Below are 22,418 nucleotides of genomic sequence, written 5' to 3' on the forward strand. Positions count from 1 at the left end.
ATAGTACTTCATTCAGGAAGGTGAATCATACAATGAACCAGAAACTTTTAAATTACCTGACATTTGCTGACCAGTAACCTTACTCGAATTGTCAGTTAGGATAGGTCATGTGCACAGCACAGCTCACCTTGTTTATCCCCTTGAAATGTCTCAGGAATGACAGGTTTTTTGTTTGTTTTAAAGATTTTATTTATTTATTTATTTGACAGAGAGAGAGACAGCCAGCGAGAGAGGGAACACAAGCAGGGGGAGAGGGAGGGGAAGAAGCAGGCTGGATCCCAGAACCCCGGGATCATGCCCTGAGCCAAAGGCAGATGCTTAAAGGCTGAGCCACCCAGGTGCCCCAGGAATGGCAGGTGTTGAGAGTTAAAGCAAACAGGAAAAAAAAAAAAAATACTGTCATGAAGCCCAAAACTAAGAATTTAACCTCCTCCAGATGATAGCTGAATTCATTTTTTTTTAAAGATTTTATTTATTTATTCGACAGAGATAGAGACAGCCAGCGAGAGAGGGAACACAAGCGGGGGAGTGGGAGAGGAAGAAGCAGGCTCATAGCGGAGGAGCCTGATGTGGGGCTCGATCCCATAACGCTGGGATCACGCCCTGAGCCGAAGGCAGACGCTTAACCGCTGTGCCACCCAGGCGCCCCTCATTTTTTAATCCAGATTTATTGAGGAACAACTGACAAATATAACTGTATGTAAAATGCAGCATCTATCATGATGATTTGATATACACACACATTGTGAAATGATTCCCACAATCAAGGTAATTGACACGTCCACCACCTCACATACTTAGTCACCCTCCCTTCCTTCCTTCCTTCCTTCCTTCCTTCCTTCCTTCCTTCCTTCCTTCCTTCCTTCCTTCCTTTTCTCCCTCCCTCCCTCCCTCTCTCTCTCTCTCTCTCTTTCTTTCTTTCCTTTCTGAATTCAGTTTGCTAGTATTTTTTGAGGACTTTGCATCTATGTTCATCAGGGATATTGCCCTATAATTTTCTTTTCTTGTAGTGTCCTTATCTGGATTCAGTATAAAGGTAATGTTGGCCTCATAAAATAAGTCTGGAAGTGTTCCTTCCTCTTCAGTTCTTTGAAGAGTTCGAGAAGGATTGGGATCAGTTCTTTAAATGTCTAGTAGAATTCACCTGTAAAACCATTTGTCCTGGGCTTTCCTTTTTTGGGAGATTTTGATTACGGATTCAATCTCCTTGCTCATTACTGATCAGTTCAGATTTTTTATTACTTCATAAGTCTTGGTAAGTTTTAGGTTTCCATGAATTTATCCATTTCTTCGAAGTCATATAACTTGTTGGCATATAATTACTCACAGTCCTTTACAATCCTTTGTATTTCTGTGGCATCACTTGTAATGCTTCCTGCATTTATAATTTCATTCTTTTGAGTCATCTTTTTGTCTTAGTCTAACTAAATGTTTGTCGGTTTTATCTTTTCAAGAAACCAATTCTTAGTTTCATTGATCATTTCTGTTGTCTTTCTAGTCTCTATTTTGTTTCTGCTCTAATTTTTATTCCTTCTGCTAAATTTGGGCTTAGTTTTTTTTCTAGTTTCTTGAGGAATAAGATTAAGTTGTTTGAGGTCTTTACTTTTATTAATGTAGGTGCAAACCTCCCTATTAGAACTGCTTCTGCTGCACCCCATAAGTTTTATTATCTGTGTTTCCATTTCCCTTTGTCTCAAGATTTTTTTTTTAATTTCTTCTTTGATTTCTTCTTTGACTCGTTGGTTGTTTGGAAGTCTGTTGTTTCATTTCCACATATTTGTGAATTTTCCAGCTTTCTTCCTGTTACTATTTCTAGTTTTGTACCATTGTGTCTGGAAAAGATACTTGATAAGATTTCAGTTTTCTTAAATTTGTTAAGACTTGTTTGGTGACCTAACATATGATCAATCCTGGAGAATGTTATTTGCTCTTGGAAATATCTAAAAGCATGACTGTTAGGTCACATAGGAAGTGTATGCTTAACTTTAAACTTCTGAACTGTCTTCCATTGTGTCTATACTGTTTTGCATTCCCACCACATTGTATAAGGGTTTCAGTTGTTGGACATCCTCATCCACACTTAGTATGGTCAGTCTTTTAAGTTTAAGCCATTTTAGTGGGTATTTAGTGTTATCTCTTTGAGATTTTAATTTGCATTTTCCTAATGACTAATGATGTGGAGCCTCTTTTCATGTGTTCAGTTGATATTCCTATGCCTTCTTTAGTGAAGTATCTGTCCTTGCCCATTACTTAACTGGGTTATTTACATTATGAAGGAGTTGGTAAGTGTTCTTTATATATGCTATATACAGATATATGGCTTACCAGAAATATGTCTTGCAAATATTTTCTCCCATTCTGTTTGCCATTTTGTTTTTGTTGCAGTATCTTTTGAAGAACGGAAGTTTTCAATTTTGATGAAGACCAACTTACTTTTTCTTTTACAATTTTTCCTGTGTCCTGGATAAGAAATCTTTGCTTTACAAAAAGTGTCAGAGATTTTTATGTGTTGTTTTCGATATGCTATAGTTATAGACTATATGTTTCAGTCTATCCTCCGTTTTGAGTTAATTTTAATATAGGATGTAAGGAGAGGATTGAGGTTCATTTTTTTTCTTTTGCAAATAGATATCTAATCATCTCCTACTAAAAATTGTGAAAAAATTATCCTTTCACTATGGAGTTATCTTTGCACTATTGTAAAAAACTAATTCACCACTTATGTGTAGGTCTATTTCTGTACTGTCTTCTGTTTTAGTAATCTACACAGTTCTCATTAGTGTAGCTTTATAGTATGTCTTGGTACCAGGTAGTGTATTTCCTGCAACTCCATTCTTATTTTTTTTAATTGTTTTGGCTTCTTCTGTCCCTTGTATTTCCATAAATGTGTGTATACACATGTACACATATATGTATATTTTAAAGCCAATTTGCCAAATTCTGCAGAGAAGAATACCAGAAGTTTAATTGGGACTGTGTTGTTTTTATTTGGGGAATCTGTCATCTTACTAACATTGAGTCTTCTGATCCATGAACCTGGTATGTATTTATACTTACTTAAATGATACTTAATTTCTCTCAGCAATGTTTTGTAGTTTTCGGTATACAGATCTTGTATGTACTTTGTTAACTTTATCCCTAAGTAAGTCATGCTTTTTTAAACTATTGTAACAGTTATTATTTTTAAAATTTCATTTGTACAACTGTTTCTTGTTGGTGAGTAGAATGTGATTGGTTTCATTTTTGCATATTATCTTGTAGCCTGCAAGTTTTTTGTAAATTTCTTAAGTTTTCCTCACAATTATGTCAACTGTGAACAGACAGTATTGCATTTTCCTTTGCATTATGTATGCCTTTTACTTCTTTTCTTTCTTTCTTTCTTTCTTTCTTTCTTTCTCTTTTCCTCACAATTATGTCAACTGTGAACAGACAGTATTGCATTTTCCTTTGCATTATGTATGCCTTTTACTTCTTTTCTTTCTTTCTTTCTTTCTTTCTTTCTTTCTTTCTTTCTTTCTTTCTTTTTTTTTGTTTATTTGTTTTCTTTTACCATTCTGGCTAGGACCTCCAGTACCATATTGGTAAGTGGTAAAAACACTTTTTATTTTTCTTGGTCTTAGCAGAAAGTCATTCCATTTCCTATCATTAAGTATGATGTTTGCTGTAAGGGTTTTCATAGATAGTGGTTATCAGATTGAGGAAAGCCCCTGTTATTCCCAGTTCATACAAAGTTTTTAACATGAAGGGCGTTCAATTTTATCAAGTGCTTTATCTCCATTTACTGCATTTTTTTCAGTCTGTCAATACAGAAAAATTGATTTTCAAATGAGATAATGAGAGATATCAGTTTGAAGTTTGTTTGTTTTCTAATGTTTTTTTCCTGGTTTTGTTATCACAATAATGCTGTTCTCATAAAATAACTTTTCCCTCCTTTTCTGCTTTTCAGAAGAATCTCTGAAGGATTGGCATTATTTCTTCCTTAAATGTGTGATAGAATTCACCAGTAATTCCATCTGGTCCTGATCTCTTGGGGGGGAGGGTGGTTAACTACAACTTCAATTTCTCTAAATAGAGATAAGGCTATTGAGGTTCTCTGTTTCTTCTTGAATGAACATTAGTAGTTTATATCTTTCAAGGAGTTTGTTAACTTCTAGGTTGTTGAATGTATTGGTATAAAGTTGTTCATAAAATTGTTCTGTTTTAACCTTTTAATGTCTGTAGGATCTATAGTGATATCTCCTCTTTCATTCCTGATATTAGTAATCTGTACCTTTTCTCTTTTTTCCTGATTAGTCTGGTGAGGTATGTCAATTTCACTGATCTCTTCAAAACAGCAGGTTTTGTTTCATTGACTTTTCCTTATTGTTTTACTGTTTTCTATTTATTGACTCCTATATTTTTCTTTCTTTCTTTCTCCTTACCTTTATTTTAATTTGCTCTTCTTTTCTTAGTTTTTTAAGAAAGAAACAGATCACTCTTTTGAGACCTTACTTCTTTAATAACTTATCGTTATAAATTTCCCTCAAAGAATGGCTTTAGCTGCACAGGACGAATTAGATGTAATGTGCTTTTATTATCAATGATTTCAAAATAGTTCCTAGTTTCCTTTGTGATTTCTTCTTTGTTGCATGCATTGTTTAGAGGTAATCTAATTAAACAACAGATATTTAAGGATTTCCTAGATGTTTTATTGTCATCAATTACTCTTTTCATTCTATTGTCGAGAGCATAGTCTGCAAGATTTCAATAATTTGAAATCTATTGAGACTTTTTTTTTTTTTACCAGCATAGGATTCTATAAGCATTAAAAAGCACAGGTATGCTTACCAATTTGGATAAAATCAAGCTTATCACATGCCTATTTGTATTTCTGCATATAGGCAAATGTTTTGTTAGCACTGGCTTATCTCCATTTGCACCAAAAGTTGTGAATCATTATCAGCCATGATCAATGGCCTGAAAGTATAGTTTTGCCTGGATAAAACACACTGGTATAGAAGTCCCCAGTTGAAAACTCAAAGTTGGTTCTACAAGTGCTTCCATATCATCTCAGCTACAGTTGGACAACTTCATCCTTCCCTCAGTCCTTTCAGCTTACTTTCCAATGTTGCTTCTGCCTAATCCTTTAGTTACAACATTAACCTGGAAACAAATTTCTAGCCTTCATTATCTTAAATTGATTTATCAGGGTATACTTCCACTAAAGCTATTCTTCACTAGGCATTTATCAAGAACTGAGGTCCATAGATTTGCAATAAATCCTAAAGACATAACCCAAATTCCAAAAGCTAATAATTCACTTGCTGGCTCTCTTACAGTTAAAATTATCTATGTAACTTTGTGGTAACTAAGTCTATCTTTCATCACAGACACATTGCAAAGTTTTTAGCTCAAAAAGTCAATACTGTGGAGAAGAAACTAGCTTCACAGGGCAATACAGGTCCACTGTCAGTCAGAAATGCTAAACTTATAATTCATAGTAATGAAGTCTTAATCATTACTGACAGAAATTCCCTAAGAAGATTAATAGATCAAGGGATAGGAGAAAAGTCATCAATAAAAGGAGGAGAAAATGTTTTTAGTGAAGCAAGCAAGCAAAAAAAAAAAAACAAAAAAAACAAAAAAAAACCCAGATTTCTGGGCTTGGTCCAACAAACATCTGCTCTCATCCTTAGGCTCATACCCAATTCCAATTTAACACTCAATCTAAGCTGAAAACATTTTGTTTTAAAGAATGGAAGTTTGGATAGAAGGAAGGAAAGAAGGGCATCTTTTCTAATAACATGGGTTAATGCTTCTTCAATGTTTCTAAAACAAAAATGATAAAGAATAAGATAGAGGGACAAAATATTTTTACTTACTGGCTAAGAGCATGTGATCCATGTTAATTCCATTACAAATTCCTTAAAACTTTAAAATCTCTTTTGGGTTTTAAAAACCAGGGATTCGTGAAAAAAGTTACAACTTTTATTGTTTGACTTCTTAATCTTCAGGAACAACTTAAGCTATCATTATTATATTAACAAAGCTTATTTTGTGTCATCACAGAAAGAAATATTAGACCTTTCCAACACGGACGAAAATTATTCCAAAACCCTTACAAAACACTCATCCTTTCACTGACAACATTTATATGTTCCATGCATATTAGGGCCCAACTGTGAATCATGATTATTATACGATCTTACTAAAGTGTAATTTTAAACATTTCCCCTTTACTCACATTTTTATATAATTTTATCATTGTGCTTATATATTTATTTATTAAAAAGGCATATTATTCAGCTAAATATCTCCTAAAAGTAATCTGAATTAGTGTTTCTTAACTAAATCCAGCTGGGAGACTTTCTGGTCTTTTAGACTGAGTTGGTTTATTGTGAAGTGGATTGCTACATCTAGACTTCTATCATGAGGTAAACGTACACTGTGCGTAAGTACCTAACCACCATCCTCTTAGTTTATTCTGAAGAAAGTCCCATAAACGTACATTTATTATCTCCAAAGCCAACCAATACCTTAGCCAGTACCTTAGTCAAGAGAGGTTCATTCTGACAAACTGCGTTGGCATCCTGCAGAGCCTGCTCGTAGTTCTTCAAGGTTAGATATAACTCTGCTCGCAGCAGCAGCAACGAATTGTCTCTAGGCGCTGAAAGACATGGGCAATAGAAAAAAAATTAAAGCGACTACATTTAAAAATAAATCTTTAAGTCACTAAAATATTAAATTGGAAAATAAGCACAAAGGCAAAATAAATACTTCCTCCCACAAATCGTATGTGGTTTAATAGGTTGGTAAGTATATTTACATAACTTCCCTCAGGAAAACAGAAAGAGTATTAACAAGACTTCAAAATGCACCAAGAAAAACAGACTGCTGAACGCACACTAGGCACAACCTAATCTGCAAGAATGAGTAAACGTGGAATCATCTTAATGCCATAACTAGGTATTAAAAATGAGAAGATTTAAAATAACTTTCTTGAGGGGCGCCTGGGTGGCTCAGTGGGTTAAGCGTCTGCCTTTGTCTCAGGTCATGATCCCAGAGTCCTGGAATCGAGCCCCACATCGGGCTCCCTGCTCAGTGGGGAGCCTGCTTCTCCCTCTCCCTCTTCCTCTGCCTGCCACTCCCCCTGCTTGTGCTCTCTGTCAAGTAAATAAATAAAATCTTTTAAAAATAAATAAAACAAAATAACTTTCTTGAAAGTACATGAGGAAATTCGTGTTCAAGAAACAAAAGAATGCATAATTTGTTTTCTTATACAACTGCATGGATGTGGACTTATCACCATAATTGTACCTATAGTATGTTCTTTTAAGTGCGAAAAGAAGGGGGGACAAAAAAACCTTCCTCAAACAGAAGAGAGCTTAAGAACCGCTCATATGCGACTATGGAGATAAGCCTAGCTATGCAGAAGCCAAGAGTGACTCTATGAGCTGACGTGTAGTATGTAAAGTCCTTGGCTTGGCAAGGTACCATGGAAAAGCGACAAAGCCAGAGTTCATGAAAGCTGAACCATCACCGCCATTTTCATACTGCTGGACCTGGTTCACTCTACCTATACTCATTGCAGGATCTTTGTAATAGAGCTACAGCATACATTTTAATTGACAATAAATATTCTAAGGACCCAATGTGTTCTCATTTCTCTACCTAATACCCATTTCAGTTTGCTTCAAATCCTAGACCTTAACTCTCTCTCAAACCAGCCACTTGGTACTTTCCAAATGCCACCACAACTCCTCTTAGTTTATGTAGGTAAGTGGGCAAGTGTGCATAACAGAACTCATGCAAAAGGATGTTACATCAAGACATAGTGGGGCTACCTACGACTGTATTATTGCTACAGATGTGTAATATAGAGAAGGTATGACAAGGCAAAAAGGTGGGAAAAGAGGAAAGAAATGGCAGAAATGGAGAATCTAACAATAAAAGTTGAATCTTTTAAAATGACATGGACTGGTTAGAGTAAGGGTCAACAATTTTTTTGGCAAAAAACCAAACGGTAAGTATTTTAGGTTTTGCAGGCCAGGAAGAAATTTGAGGGTATTGTACAGGCACTTATATAACAAGAGAGAAAACAAATTTTCACAAAATTTTTATTGACAAAATTAAAAAATAACAATAATTTAGTACTTTTTTTGTAACACAGGTCTACTAATTAGAAGAATGGAATTCTTTGGGGGAAAGGATAACATTTTCCTTAAAGTTCAAAGTTAGTGTCCCCCATCCTATCAAAATAAATAGAAAATGTTCACGTGTTGGTTATGATCTGTAATGAGATTTTATGTTTTTCGTCTTGGAATCTGAAATATGGATGTCAATCCACAAGCATATGATTTTACATTGAGCAGAAGAACTGAAGTTCTTTATAGAATTCTATTAGATTCTGTGCATATTTGTCTCTGTAGTATGTCATTATACAGTAAATATAATTACAGATTAATCATTTCCAACTGAAGACGAAGGTAAAGTTCCTCAAATGCACAATTAAGTGCATTTTCAAATACAGAAATAACTTTTAGAGATTTTGGAAATCTCGAAAAAAACATGCTGCTTGAACTATAGTTTGAGTTTGAGAAATACACCCGCTGCAGATGTGGGTGAGAACGAAGATTTCCCACCTTGTTCCCACTTTGCCAGAGTTGATTCTCTTGAATCTTCTAAACCACCATATCACGTGCAAACAATCAACTTTGACTCTGGGATGCTAGGTTTCATTCTTTGTGTTTCTTTTTACTCCCACATTGCAGTAAGAGTGGTGATAGCAGACGTTTTTCTTCTTGAATTTAAAAAAGGATGTGTGGAATGTTTTAACATGAAATATGTTTACTGTAAGCTTCTGACAGAGAATATTTACCAAATTAGTTAAGTTTCTTTCTATTCCTAGTTTTCTATGAAGGCATTAGAACAAGTGGGTGCTGAATTTTATAGTATGCTCTTTCAGTATGTGAGAGATTACTTGGAGTGTATCTCCTTAAATCTCCCCTTATAGTGAATTACATTGAATAATTTGTCTAATACTGAAATATCCTTGTATTCTTGGGATAAGCTCATCTTGACCTTAAGTCTTACTATATCGCCGGATTCAAATACTAAGAAATTTAACTAAGATTCTGGCAACTATGCACATATGTAAGACTAGCCTGTACGTTTTTTTCCTAAGCTTTACTTGATTGTAGTATCAAAACTACACTCATAAAATTAAATGAAAAATTTCCCATATCTCTCCATGATCTGAAATAAGATGAAAGTTCATCTTCCTTGCAAGTTTGTTAAAACTGGCTTGACCTGTCTTTCTCAAAAAAAAAAAAAAAAAAAAAAAAAAAGCCCTGAGTAGCATTTCTATTTTGTTTATGATTATTGCTCAACGTCAGGCTTTTACCTCTTCTTGGGTCAATTTTGATAATCTATGGTTTCCTTAAAATTGTCCTTTTTATATCGGCTTTAAAATCTGTTATGTTCTTCTATATCTGCAATTATGCTTTTTCTTCATTCCTGATCCTATTTGTGTTTTGCTTTTTCTTCATCACATTTGCCAAACATTTGTTTCTTTTATTGGTCTTTGTAATGAACCAGCTTCTGACTTCTTAACCAACTCATTTTTATTTTGTTCGTTTCATAATGTTTTCTTCATTATCTCTTTGCTTACACTTGTGTTAGCTTAATTGATCTTGACCAAATTTTTGGAGTTAAAAACACTCTTCGTTGACATTTATTTTTTTTAATTTTTTATTATGTTATGTTAGTCACCATACAGTACATCCTTAGTTTTTGATGTAGTGTTCCATGATTCATTGTTTGAGCTGACATTTATTTTTAATCATTCTTTTCTAATGAATACATTTAAGCCTCTACTCCTTACATTCTAAAGGCTACTTTTACTGAAGTCCAAAACAGTCACTTCCCATCCAGACACTAAATGAATCAAACTGCTTTCTTCGTTGACTTCCACCATTTGGCAACCCATTTATGAAGTCAGAACTTCATAATTTAATCTTTTAAAACATTTCAAATAAATCTCTACACATTTCCTGAGCATTAAGCTTTAAGCTTAATAAAACTGAGTTTATGGAGGAATCACAAAAAAATAAATGGAAGACAAAAAGCAACGTAAAATTCTTTGTGTGGAGACAGCTTATGGAAGAAAAATGCACGTGTGCACCTTCCAAGAAACTGACAAAAATATCCAAACATAATCAACCAACCCTTATATGGGGAAATGAGTCAAAAAGAGTGCAGTTTGAGAACCAGTCTCTGTGAGGAAAAGAAGAGATAGTCTACTCCCTACATTTGTGTTTAGGGTTAATCAAAGACGGCTCTCCAACTGCAACCCAAGGTCATCATCACGTTGGGAGCTAGAATTACCACCATAAGATCTGTCAAATGAGTGGGCAGTGGTGACAAGTAGAGAACTGTACAAGTGTCATTTAGGAAGAGTTGAATGAATTGACAGAAAGCAATGACAGCTAAGTAGTGGTCCTGGTGAATAGAAAGAATAAATGGCAATAATCCTCATGGGTTATTTGTTCAAAGTGATGTAGGACTTACAAAGTCAAGGCTACAAGTCATAAATGTGTTTCTTGAACTTTTACATTCATATACACCTGCGTGATCACTACCCAAATCAGGATCTAAGAAGGCTCCTTTGTGCACTTTCCCAGGTAGTACACCTTTCCTAAAGGTAACCACCATTCTGACTTCTATCACCATGGATTACTTTCACCTGTTTCTGAACTTATACATGGGGTTACATGAATAGAATGTAATCTTTTGTATCTGTCATTATCATTCTGTGAGATGCCTCCATGTTGCTATAAGTTTTTGTTTTTTTTAAAAACAACTTGCTGCATAATACACTGTATGACTTGATTTATATACTCATTCTACTGGTGGGTTGTTAGCCCAATGTTTTTGGCATATATTTAATATATATAATATATATTATATATAAGTATATTATATATAAAACTGCTATGAAAATTCTTATATATGTCTTTTGTTGGGCATAAGTATTAATTTCTATTTGGCATATACTCAAAAGTGGAAATACTGTGCCAAAAGTTGTGTTTATGTTTAACTTTAGTAGGTAGTCCCAAACATATTTAACTTGCACCAATCTGCACTTCCACCAGCAATGTAAGAGTTCCAATTGCTCCCAATACTTGTCAACAGTAGACATGGTTACTCTTTTTCATTTCCAGGTATGTTTCAACATCTTATTCAGTTTAAATTTGCATTTGGTCAGTAATTACATGTATTTCATATATTTATTGCCCATTTTGATATCTAGTTTTACAAAGCATCTGTTCAACTCTGCCTATTATTTAGACAGACTTCCTTTCTTGTTCTTGAACTATAGACATTTTTTTCAATATTCTGAACCAGCATTCTCATTTAGATACATATTACAAATACACATCACCTTTTCACTCTTTTGAGGCATCCCTGAGGAACAGAAGTTATTAATTTTAATTAAATCAAATTTATCTTTTCTCTATGGTTATGCTTTTTGTGTCTCAAAAAGTATCACCTACCCTAAGTTCATGAAAATATTCTGATTTATTTTAGATATCTGATTATAATTTCCATGTATGATGTGCAATGGTCATCTAGGTTCATTTTTCCCCAAATGGATAAGCAACAGACTTAGACTATTTAAAAGACCCCCCCCCCCCATTTAACTCTATTGGCATCTTCGAAGGAAACCAGGTGACTGTACATGAGAGTCCCTTTCTATGTGTCTATACTTGGGCCAACACAACTCTGTGCTAATTACTGCAGCTGTATACTAAACCTCGGTATCTTGCAGTATCAGTTCTCCAGCTTTGTTACTTTTCCTCGTTATTGCCATGGCCATTTATCAACTTCCACCAAAACCATGAGCTGAGATTTTGACTGAGAATGCACTGAATCTGTAGTTCAGTATGCACAGAACTGACATCAATACTGAGCTTTGCAATCCATGAAAATCAGGTATCTTTCACTTATTTAAGTTCTTGCAGAAATGTTTTGTATTTTCAGTGTAGAGGTCTTGAACAACTTTCAGGTATTTCAAGATTTACTCCGAAGAATTTCTGGGTTACATAAATGGGTTTTCTATTTTGTTTTTTTACTAAGTATATATAATTATCACTGATCTTTCTATATTAACCTTAGAGTCAACAATCTTGATAATTCACTTATAATTTCTAATAGTTCAAATATCCCTCTGAAGTTCCTATGTACTCCAACATGTCATCTACAAATAATGTTTTATTTTTCCAATTTTATACCTTTTTTCTCCTCATTGCACCAGCCAGAATCTTAATACAATGCAAAATGGCAGTGATGACAACGAACACCCTTGTCACCTTTTCCTTCAGTGGGAAAACATTCAATATTTCATCCTTACGATGGTTGCCACAGATTTTTTTAAAATTTAAATTCAATTTAGTTAACATATAGTGCATTATTAGTTTCAGGGGTAGAGTTTAGTGATTCTTCAGTTGCATATAACACCCAGTGCTCATTACATCAAGTGCCTTCCTTAATGCCTATTACCCAATTATCCCTTCCCCCCCCACCTCCCCTCCAGTAACCCTCAGTTTGTTTCCTACAGTTAAGAGTCTCTTATGGTTTGCCTTCTTCTCTGTTTTTTTATCTTATTTTCCTTTTCCTTCCCCTATATTCATCTGTTTTGTTTCTTAAATTCCAAATATGAGTGAAATCATATACTATTTATCTTTCTCTGACTTATTTCGCTTAGCATAATACCTTCTATTTTCATCCATGTCATTACAAATGGCAAGATTTCACTCTTTTTTGATGGCTGAGTAATATTCCATTGTGCATATATACTGTCTCTTTATCCATTCATCAGTCAATGGACATCTGGGCTCTTTCCATACTTTGGCTATCGTAGACATTGCTGCTATAAATATTAGAGTGCATGTGTCCCTTCAAATTACTATGTTTGTATCCTTTGGATAAATACCTAGTAGTGCAATTGCTGGGTCATAGGGTAGGTCTATTTTTAACTTTTTGAGGAACCTCCACACTGTTTTCCAGAGTGGCTGCACCAGTTTGCATCCCCACCAACAGCGTAAGAGGGTTCTCCTTTCCCTGCATCCTCACCAACATCTGTTGTTTCCTGATTGTTAATTTTAGCCATTCTCACAAGTGTGAGGTGGTATCTCATTGTGGTTTTGGTTTGTATTTCTCTGCTACAGATATTTTTTGTAGATACTCTTTAACATACTAAGAAAGTTCCCTTGGGGCGCCTGGGTGGCATAGCGGTTAAGCGTCTGCCTTCGGCTCAGGGCGTGATCCCGGCGTTATGGGATCGAGCCCCACATCAGGCTCCTCCACTATGAGCCTGCTTCTTCCTCTCCCACTCCCCCTGCTTGTGTTCCCTCTCTCGCTGGCTGTCTCTATCTCTGTCGAATAAATAAATAAAATCTTAAAAAAAAAAAAAAAAGTTCCCTTGTATTCCTACTTTCCTGAAAGATCTTAAACCAGGTCTTACGATTTTTCTCTATTCTGTAGATGTAGTGAATTACATTGGTTGATATACAAGGATTAAATGAACATTTTACTTGATTGTGATGTGTTTAAGTGTATCACTGGATTCAATCTGCTAATATTTTGTTTCCCAAAGGTAACCACTGCCCTTACTTACAACATGCTAGAGTAATTTTGCCTGTTTGGATTTACGGAGAAGTAGAATCATGGTAAAAATGCTTTTGAGTCTTCCTTTCACCCAAAATTATGTCTGATTTGTCCACATTGTAGTGTTTAACTGTAGCTGGTTTACTTTCTTTCTGTAGAGTATTCCAAAAGGCATCGTAATGCAGTCACTCATTGCATTCTTATTGGACATGTAGGTTGCTTCCACGTCAGGACTATCTCTACATAAGGATATACCCTCTTGCACATTCTTGTACATTCTTTCAGTGCACATATACGTGAACCTTATTGAAACTGCTCAGCCAAAGGTCGTATTTAACATTTCAGATACCACCAAACTATTTTCTAGGTGTATAATTTGCAGACCCATCTGCAGCATATGATAGTTCTCATTTTCTGCATCTTCTCCAACAGTTGGTATTGTGATTGTCTACATTTCCAGCAGCTGTTTTTATTTATTTTTAAGATTTATTGATTTTAGAGAGAGCATGAGCAGAGGAAGGGGCAGAAGGGGAGAGGGGCAAGGAAGGAGGGAGGGGGAGAGAGAGAAGCAGACTCCTCACTGAACAGGGAGCCTGACCCTGGGCTTGATCTCAGGACCCCAAGATCATGACCTGAGCCGAAATCAAAAGTCAGATGCTTAACTAGGCCATCTAGGTGACTCAACAACTGATTTTAAAAGTTCTATACTTCTACTGTCTAAGACAGTAACCACTACCTGCGTGTGGCTACTGGACAACTATGGGGCTGGAGCGACAGAGGATCTGAGATACTGACTTTTTAAATTTTAACCAACTGAAATTTAAATTTAAAAGCTGATACTCTATTGACTAGTGGAAAACTTTTAATTTGGAACAACTTCAATATGCCACTCTACTATTTTTTTTTTGTTTTTTTAAGATTTTATTTATTTATTTGACAGAGACAGCCAGCGAGAGAGGGAACACAAGCAGGGGGAGTGGGAGAGGAAGAAGCAGGCACCTAGCAGAGGAGCCTAATGTGGGGCTCGATCCCAGAACGCCGGGATCACGCCCTGAGCCGAAGGCAGAGGCTTAACCACTGTGCCACCCAGGCACCCCTACTTTTTCAACTCTAAATTTATTGAAATGCAAATATGAAGGAAGTATTTCTGATGAAAATTTTGTATCCAAATTGGGGTAGGCAGTGCATGTAAAATACACAATGCATTTGAAAGATTTTTTTTAAAGTAAAAATCTCCATTTTTTTTACATCGAAGGTATGTTGAAATATTTTGGATGTATATGTTTAAAAAATACTGTTAAGGGGCACCTGGGTGGCGCAGTCGTTAAGCGTCTGCCTTTGGCTCAGGGCGCGATCCCAGCGTTCTAGGATCGAGCCCCACATCAGGCTCCTCTGCTAGGAGCCTGCTTCTTCCTCTCCCACTCCCCCTGCTTGTGTTCCCTCTCTCGCTGGCTGTCTCTGTCAAATAAATAAATAAAATCTTTAAAAATTTTTTTAAAAATTAAAATAAAAAATACTGTTAAGATAAATTTAATCTGCTTTTCACCTTTTACATGTGGCTACCAGAAATTTAAAATTACATATGTGGCTCACACAATATTTCCACTGGATAGTGCTGCTCCGTGCCACATATACATAAACAAGATAGATGAAAATCCAAAAATATATAGCCTGCTAAAACATGAATATATTGGCTGCAAAAATGGTACAGAATACTTGTTATATAACGCAATTTCACTGCTCTACTCCAACAAAGAATCCCCCAATTTAAACATAGGTGCGCCCTCTAAAAGGCAAAACCTCAACTCTAAATTTAAAATAAAATGCATAATGACTACAGCACACAAGATTCTTTTAGTAACAAAAAATTAAACCAAATCTTCTTGGCTAGTGATTTAAATCATATAGAACCAGTAGCAAAAGGAAGTTTGGTCTTTTAAATTACATATCTTAACAGGTGGGGGGAGGGGTCAAGGAGAGCCTGGTGCTGGCCACAAATTTTAGTTATTTTTTAAAAATTAAGCAGACACACTAGTTAACTAATAAGCTAATCACACCATAACAACATCTAATGCCCTTTGAGAGAAAATGTACAATAAAAGCAGAACGGAAGGGGATCCTTCCTGGATTCTTTAGCTGAAACCCCAGAGCAAATCCTGCCACATCACAAGGCACTCTGTTTGTGCGCCTCTAGGGTGTTAGTTGTCGGCATTTTCCTGCAGGACAAATAAAAACACTTGGTCATCCTCCCACTTGTAGACAGCTGAGATGGGAGTGAAAGGCAGTCTTGGCCTCACAGAGCTACGCAGGAAGGATGCGGAGGTTCTGCAAAAGACTGGACCAGTGGGGCGCAGCTGGCCTCTGACACCAGCCACCCCGGTTGCTGGTTCACCTTACCATCTTCGGAAGAAAATAACCCCTAAGACCCCCTAAGCCTGAACAGAGCTCTCCATGTCCACCCCTGCTGCTCGACAGGTGGGCCAGGCTGGCGGGCAAGCTCCCAAGGCCGACTTACCCAGATCCAGAGCCTGGTCGCACCTGAGCAGCGCGGCCTCGGGCTGTTGCTGGCGCTGCAGACTCCGCGCCTGGCCCGCCAGCCTGCGCACGCGGCACTCGGCCGGGTAGCACTTCTCCAGCAGGCCGCTCAGCACTACGTTGACTCGCCGAGCCTGCGGCCGGGCGGGCCCCGACTCCACGCAGCGCTTGCACACCGTCAGCCCGCACGGCAGGGTCACCGGCTTGTGCAGCAGCCGCTGGCAGCGCGGACAGCCCAGCAGGTCACGGGGCGCGACGGGCGCCGAGGCCGGCTGCTCCCCACGCGGCTCCTCGGGGGCGCGGCCCGGCCTCCCACCCGGCAGCCGCCACTCGCGCCGGCCCAGGGCGCACGCGAGGCCGCCCGCTAGCTCCCCCAGCTCCTCGGGCCGCAGTGTGAGTCAAACCATGTTAGCCCTCTGCTTAAAACCTTCCAATAGCATCCCAGTTCATTCAAATGAAAAGCTGAAGTCTACAACATCCTGTGAGTTTGGGTATAATCTGAACCTTACCCCAATTCCCATGACCACTGTGACTTCAATTAATAATATATTGTCAGTAGTTCGTGTTTGTGAGTCTTCTTTCTTTTATAAAGTTTCATCATAATTCATGATTCTCTCTTCTATGGAAATTATGAAATATACTTTTAAGGTTTAAGGCACATGGCAAATAATACCAGTCTCTTTTTCCTTGTCTATAATTCACTCTAACATAACAAAGAGTTTCTTGCAAGTTCACATCACTCCCACTTTGCCAAATTGTCCCTTCCTCCTATAATTGAGGTCAGGGCAGAAGTTCCTGCTTGTTGCCTTAATTTTCAAAATGATTTAAAAAAAAAAAAAAAAATACCTTAAAATCACATTCTACTTGAGCGGACTTCAGTAGCTGCCAAGCTATTGCACTCCTATGATGATTTTGAGTTGTCCCTAATTTTACAACCTGTACTAGGCAACTATTTATCTATCTGAGCATCTGTTCATCGTATCTTTTGCCATCAAATATCTTCGTAGTTAAGTGACTGTGTCAAATCTTTGGCCCACTTTTTAAGTCAGTTATGTTTTCCTATTATTGAGTTTCAGTGTTCTATATATATATCTTGTACAAGCCCTTGATCAGATACATGATTTATCAATATTTCTTCAAGTGTGGGGCATATTTTTAAATTCAAGTTACTTAACATATAGTACAGTATTGGTTTCAGGAAGTATAGGGCATACTTAACAGTCTCTTTTGAAGGATAGAAGTTCTCAATTTTCATACATCCAATTTATCAATTCATCAATGCCCCAAACTACCAGGCACACTGTATTTTATATTTTTATAATTTATATTTTGGTTTATTATTCATTGTAGTGTGGGAGAACACTTACCATGGGGAACCGGAAGTCTTCGTGAGATGATGTTAGAAAACCTCTTATGGGGTTTCGGCTTTGGTTAAGGTAATTTGGCTTTTGGTAGGTACAATTCTATAATTGGGTATCTTACTAAATCTTATTTAAAAGAGAGCAAACAGAACGAGGGATAAAGCTGCACTTGTAAAGAAGTAGTAATCATTCATTTTAGCTGGGAGAAGGGGATGTTCAATATTTTGTGGGTTGTACAATGACCTTGGTTTTTTAAAGATTTATTTATTTGAGAAAGAGAGTGTGTGCAAGTATGCATGTGCAAGCAGGGGAGGGGCAGAGGGAGAGTATATAGATTCCTTAAGTAGACTCCGCCAAGTACAGAGCTCAGCTCAGGGCTTAATTCCAGGACCCTGAGATCATGATCTGAGCCAAAATCAAGAGCTGGCTGCCTAACCAACTGAGCTACCCGGGCGACCCAATAGTGACCTTCTGTTTTTCTCACTTTATCGATGGTGTCGGGGTGACTTTGTCTGATACTGGTGTTTTATGAGATTGTTTATATCTGACAGGTGAGCAACTTTAACTAGTTGTGAGCATCAGGCTAGCTTTGTAATATATACTGAGGCCTGGCTCTAAGTCTCAGACCAGTTTCCAGATGTAGGAGCTCCTTTTTCTTTTTTTCTCTTATGGATTTTGATTTTGCTGTCAAATAGAATACCCAGAGTCACAAAGTTTCTCTTCTATGCATCTTTTCCCCTAGAAGTTCTATAGTTTTACTTTTAGGTCAATAATCTTTGAGTTAATTTCTCATATACAATGCTAGGTATAGATAAAAGTTTTTTTTTCCTTCTCCTTTTCCTCCCTCCTCCTTCTTTTCCTCCTCTTTTTGCCTGTAGATATCCAATTAGTCCAGCTTTGTTGATTGAAAGACTATCCTTTCTTTACTGAGTAGGCTTTGTGAGAATCAATTGCCAATATGCATGTGTGGATTTGTTTTTGGAATCTCTCTCTTATTCCGTGGATCTACATGTTTATTTTGACACCAAACCACACTCTCTTTGATTACATAGCTTTATAATAAGTCTTGAAGACTCTACTTTTCTTTTTTAAAAGTCATTTTGGATATTTTAGATACTGTGTATTTTCATGTGAGTTTCAGAGTTAGCTTGCTAATTTCTACAAAAAGGCATGCTGGGATTTTGATTGAGATAGATTTGAATTCATAGATCAATTTGGGGAGAATTGACATCTTAACAACTGATTCTTCAAAATATATAGCAAAACAAAAACAGAAAAAACTGTAAGGTGAAATAAATTCATATAGTTGGAGATTTCAATATCCTTCTCCCAAAAATCAGTAAAACATGTACACTGAAAATCAGTAAGGATATAGAAGACTTGACCAGTATTACCAACCAGCTTGACCTGACTGACATTTATAGAACATTCCACGAAGCAACAGAATACAAATTCTTTCAAGTGCACATGGACCATTTACTAATATACTACATATATAGACCACAAAACAAGTCTCAATAAATTTTAAGAGATCCAAGAAGTCAAGTCATACAACGTATATTCTCTGAAACCACACTGGATTGAAAATGAGAAATCAATAATAGAAAAGTATGTCGAAATCCTGAAATATTTGGAAACTAAATAACACACCCCTAAGTAACCTATGGAATGAATAACAGATTTCTATATACTAGCAACAAGTGGAAATTGAAATTTAAAACAATACTATTTACACTATTACAAAAATTATGAAAAATTTAAGGATAAGTGTGAAAAAAAGTGTAAGACCTATACACTAAAAACTACAAAACGTTGAGAGAAATCAGAGAAGACCTAAACAAATGGTGAGACATGTGTAAATCTTTAGTGTTGCATCTTTGTACTGCTAATTTAACTACTCAGCTTTTTCCTTCTAGCTTTCTGGTTGTTGGTTGTGAATTTGTTGAATAAGCAACCTTCAAGTAAGTGAATTGTTACTGTATAAAGAAAGTAGTTAAAAACTTAAAAGTGATTAAAAAGAAAGTTTGGAATAATTCAGTAAAGAGAAACACATCAAAACCTACTTTGGGATCCCCTTTCTCCACATCCTCTCCAACAATTGTTTCTTGCCTTGACTGGATTAAGAAGTTGTGGTCCATATATACCATGGAATATTACTCAGCTATCAGAAAGAACGAGTTCTCAACATTTGCAGCAACATGGACGGCACTGGAGGAGATAATGCTAAGTGAAATAAGTCAAGCAGAGAAAGACAACTATCATATGATTTATCTCATCTATGGAACATAAGAACTAGAATGATCAGTAGGGGAAGAGGATAAAGAAAGGGGGTAATCAGAAGGGAATGAAACATGAGAGACTATGGACTATGAGAAACAAACTGAGAGGCCTTAAGGGAGGGGGTGGGGGAATGGGATAGGCCGGTGATGGGTAGTAAGGAGGGACGTATTGAATGGTGCACTGGGTTATACGCAACTAATGAATCATCGAGCCTTACACGGAAACCGGGGATGTACTGTATGGTGACTAACATAATATAATAAAAATCATTAAAAAATAAAAATAAAAAAATAACCTACTTTGGGGCGCCTGGGTAGCACGTCGTTGCGTCTGCCTTCGGCTCAGGGCGTGATCCTGGTGTTCAGGATCGAGTCCCACATCGGGCTCCTCCGCTGGGAGCCTGCTTCTTCCTCTCCCTCTTCCCTGCCGTGTGTCCCTCTCTCCTCTGGCTGTCTCTCTGTCACATAAATAAATAAAATCTTAAAAAAAAAAACAAAACAAAACCCTACTTTGACCGAACTGTTATCAGTCAAAATAGAGGCGGTCGCGCCTGTGACCTGTAAAATCATTGGCGGAAAGGGCTGGCGGTGGGATGAGAGGTGGTGGACGTGCTCTGCATTGATTATAGGACTAGAAGGTTGGCGGAAGTTGTCTCTTTTTCCCTTTGTGAATTAGTCTAATTTTTCTCTCCTCACCCTAAGGAGGAGGCATTTCCCCTTCCCCAAAGCCAGATTTGATTAAGGTATTTTATATTTTCTTAGTCATCAGTTTTAATGTTAAACCTCACAAATTTAGCATAAAGAAATTTCGACTTGACACAATGAACATACGGATTCTGACATATTGCATTTTATCGCATTCAAACACATAGAATAAAATAAATGGCGGAACAACAGGGAGCCGATAGGCCATGGTTAGTGAAGAATTCTAAAAACTGGTTAACGAGCACAGAAAGAACATTTAGTCCTTGCTCATACACCAAGGTAGCTTTTAACTCCCTCCTTCCAGCAACTTCTGTCTGCAGTACTCCATGTTAGGAGACATTTTTAAAAATTCTATTTCTGCTTTCTGAACCCTTAAGGGCACAGTAGAATTGTCCGTTTCTCAGATCCCTCCTCCTCCCAGCATCTAGCATGGTATTTCTTTACGTTCTCTATTAAAACTACTGTTCTAAATTACAATTCTAAGATGTTTCGGTCTGTAATTTATTAAAGTTGCATTAGGAAGCTTGCTGGAGACGTGTTCAGTGCCCACTTCAGGCTCTCCCGTCACCTAGGACAGTTTCCTAAATCGAATTCGTGACGTGCTTGGTAACTGCCTCGGCTCCCCTTTCAACCACCGCCACAGGTTGTGTTGGCGGCCAGGCCTCGGGGAAAGGCTGGAGCCGCGGAAGAGGAGAGCTGGGCGCCGGGCCTGCCGCGGACACCTGTTCCGGGCGCGGCCGCGGCCGCGGGAAGAGAGCGCGCGGCGAAGGGCGCGTGTAGGCGAACGCGCACGCACACACGCGCCCGGCCGCCCTGGGACGAGGAGGGAGAGCGTTGGCAGGAGACGCGGCCGTGGGGAGGGGGTCGCCACGTTCTCTCAGGCGGTCTGGGTTACATAAGCGAGCGGGGCGAGGAGGGCGCTTCGCGCGCGCGGGACTCGGGCTGTGCCCGCCGTGTCTACCCCGCCCGCGCCTCTGCCCGGGTGGGGTTGTGGCCCTGCGGGACCAGCCGCCCACGCCGCGCGGGGGACACCGCCCCAGCGTTGCGCCCGCCCCCGCCAAGGGTAGCCACGGCCCGGAGCGGCCGCCCCCAGACGCGCGTGGCTCTCGGCGAAGAAGCTGCCGCGCTTCCGCTGCTGGGCACCAGGCAGCGGAGCATCCTCCCGCCTAGGCTTCTTCTATCCGGGCCTACGGCGCCGCAGCCCCACCGCTATGAGCCCCGAACCGGTCCCGCCGCCCCCGCCCCAGTGCCCCGGCTGCGACTGCGGGGAGCCGTTGGCCAAGCGCTTGGAGAAGGGCGAGGAGGCCTTCCGCGCGGGCGAGTATGAGATGGCCGCGGAGCTCTTCCGCTCGATGCTGGCGGGACTGGCGCAGCCCGACCGCGGCCTGTGCCTGCGGCTGGGGGACGCGCTGGCCCGAGCGGGCCGGCTCCCCGAGGCCCTGGGCGCGTTCCGCGGCGCCGCGCGGCTCGGGGCGCTGCGGCCCGAGGAGCTGGGGGAGCTAGCGGGCGGCCTCGCGTGCGCCCTGGGCCGGCGCGAGTGGCGGCTGCCGGGTGGGAGGCCGGGCCGCGCCCCCGAGGAGCCGCGTGGGGAGCAGCCGGCCTCGGCGCCCGTCGCGCCCCGTGACCTGCTGGGCTGTCCGCGCTGCCAGCGGCTGCTGCACAAGCCGGTGACCCTGCCGTGCGGGCTGACGGTGTGCAAGCGCTGCGTGGAGTCGGGGCCCGCCCGGCCGCAGGCTCGGCGAGTCAACGTAGTGCTGAGCGGCCTGCTGGAGAAGTGCTACCCGGCCGAGTGCCGCGTGCGCAGGCTGGCGGGCCAGGCGCGGAGTCTGCAGCGCCAGCAACAGCCCGAGGCCGCGCTGCTCAGGTGCGACCAGGCTCTGGATCTGGGTAA

General features: G+C 39.1%; 1 protein-coding gene across 1 annotated transcript in view; it reads right to left on the reverse strand.

The window, feature by feature from the left end:
* Nucleotides 1–21,685, reverse strand: part of LONRF2 (LON peptidase N-terminal domain and ring finger 2) — a 40,493-nt gene extending 18,808 nt beyond the window's left edge. Inside the window, exons 1-3 of the mRNA XM_040623717.1 lie at nt 21,500–21,685; nt 16,163–16,562; nt 6,528–6,646 (exon numbers count right to left, since the gene is read on the reverse strand). Coding sequence (XP_040479651.1) covers nt 6,528–6,646; nt 16,163–16,562; nt 21,500–21,685 — 705 coding nt within the window. The remainder of the gene's footprint in view (nt 1–6,527; nt 6,647–16,162; nt 16,563–21,499) is intronic.
* Nucleotides 21,686–22,418: the final 733 nt, after the last annotated feature.

This window comes from Ursus maritimus, unplaced genomic scaffold, assembly GCF_017311325.1.
Source record: "Ursus maritimus isolate PB19 unplaced genomic scaffold, ASM1731132v1 scaffold_6, whole genome shotgun sequence".
Classification (NCBI taxonomy): domain Eukaryota; kingdom Metazoa; phylum Chordata; class Mammalia; order Carnivora; family Ursidae; genus Ursus; species Ursus maritimus.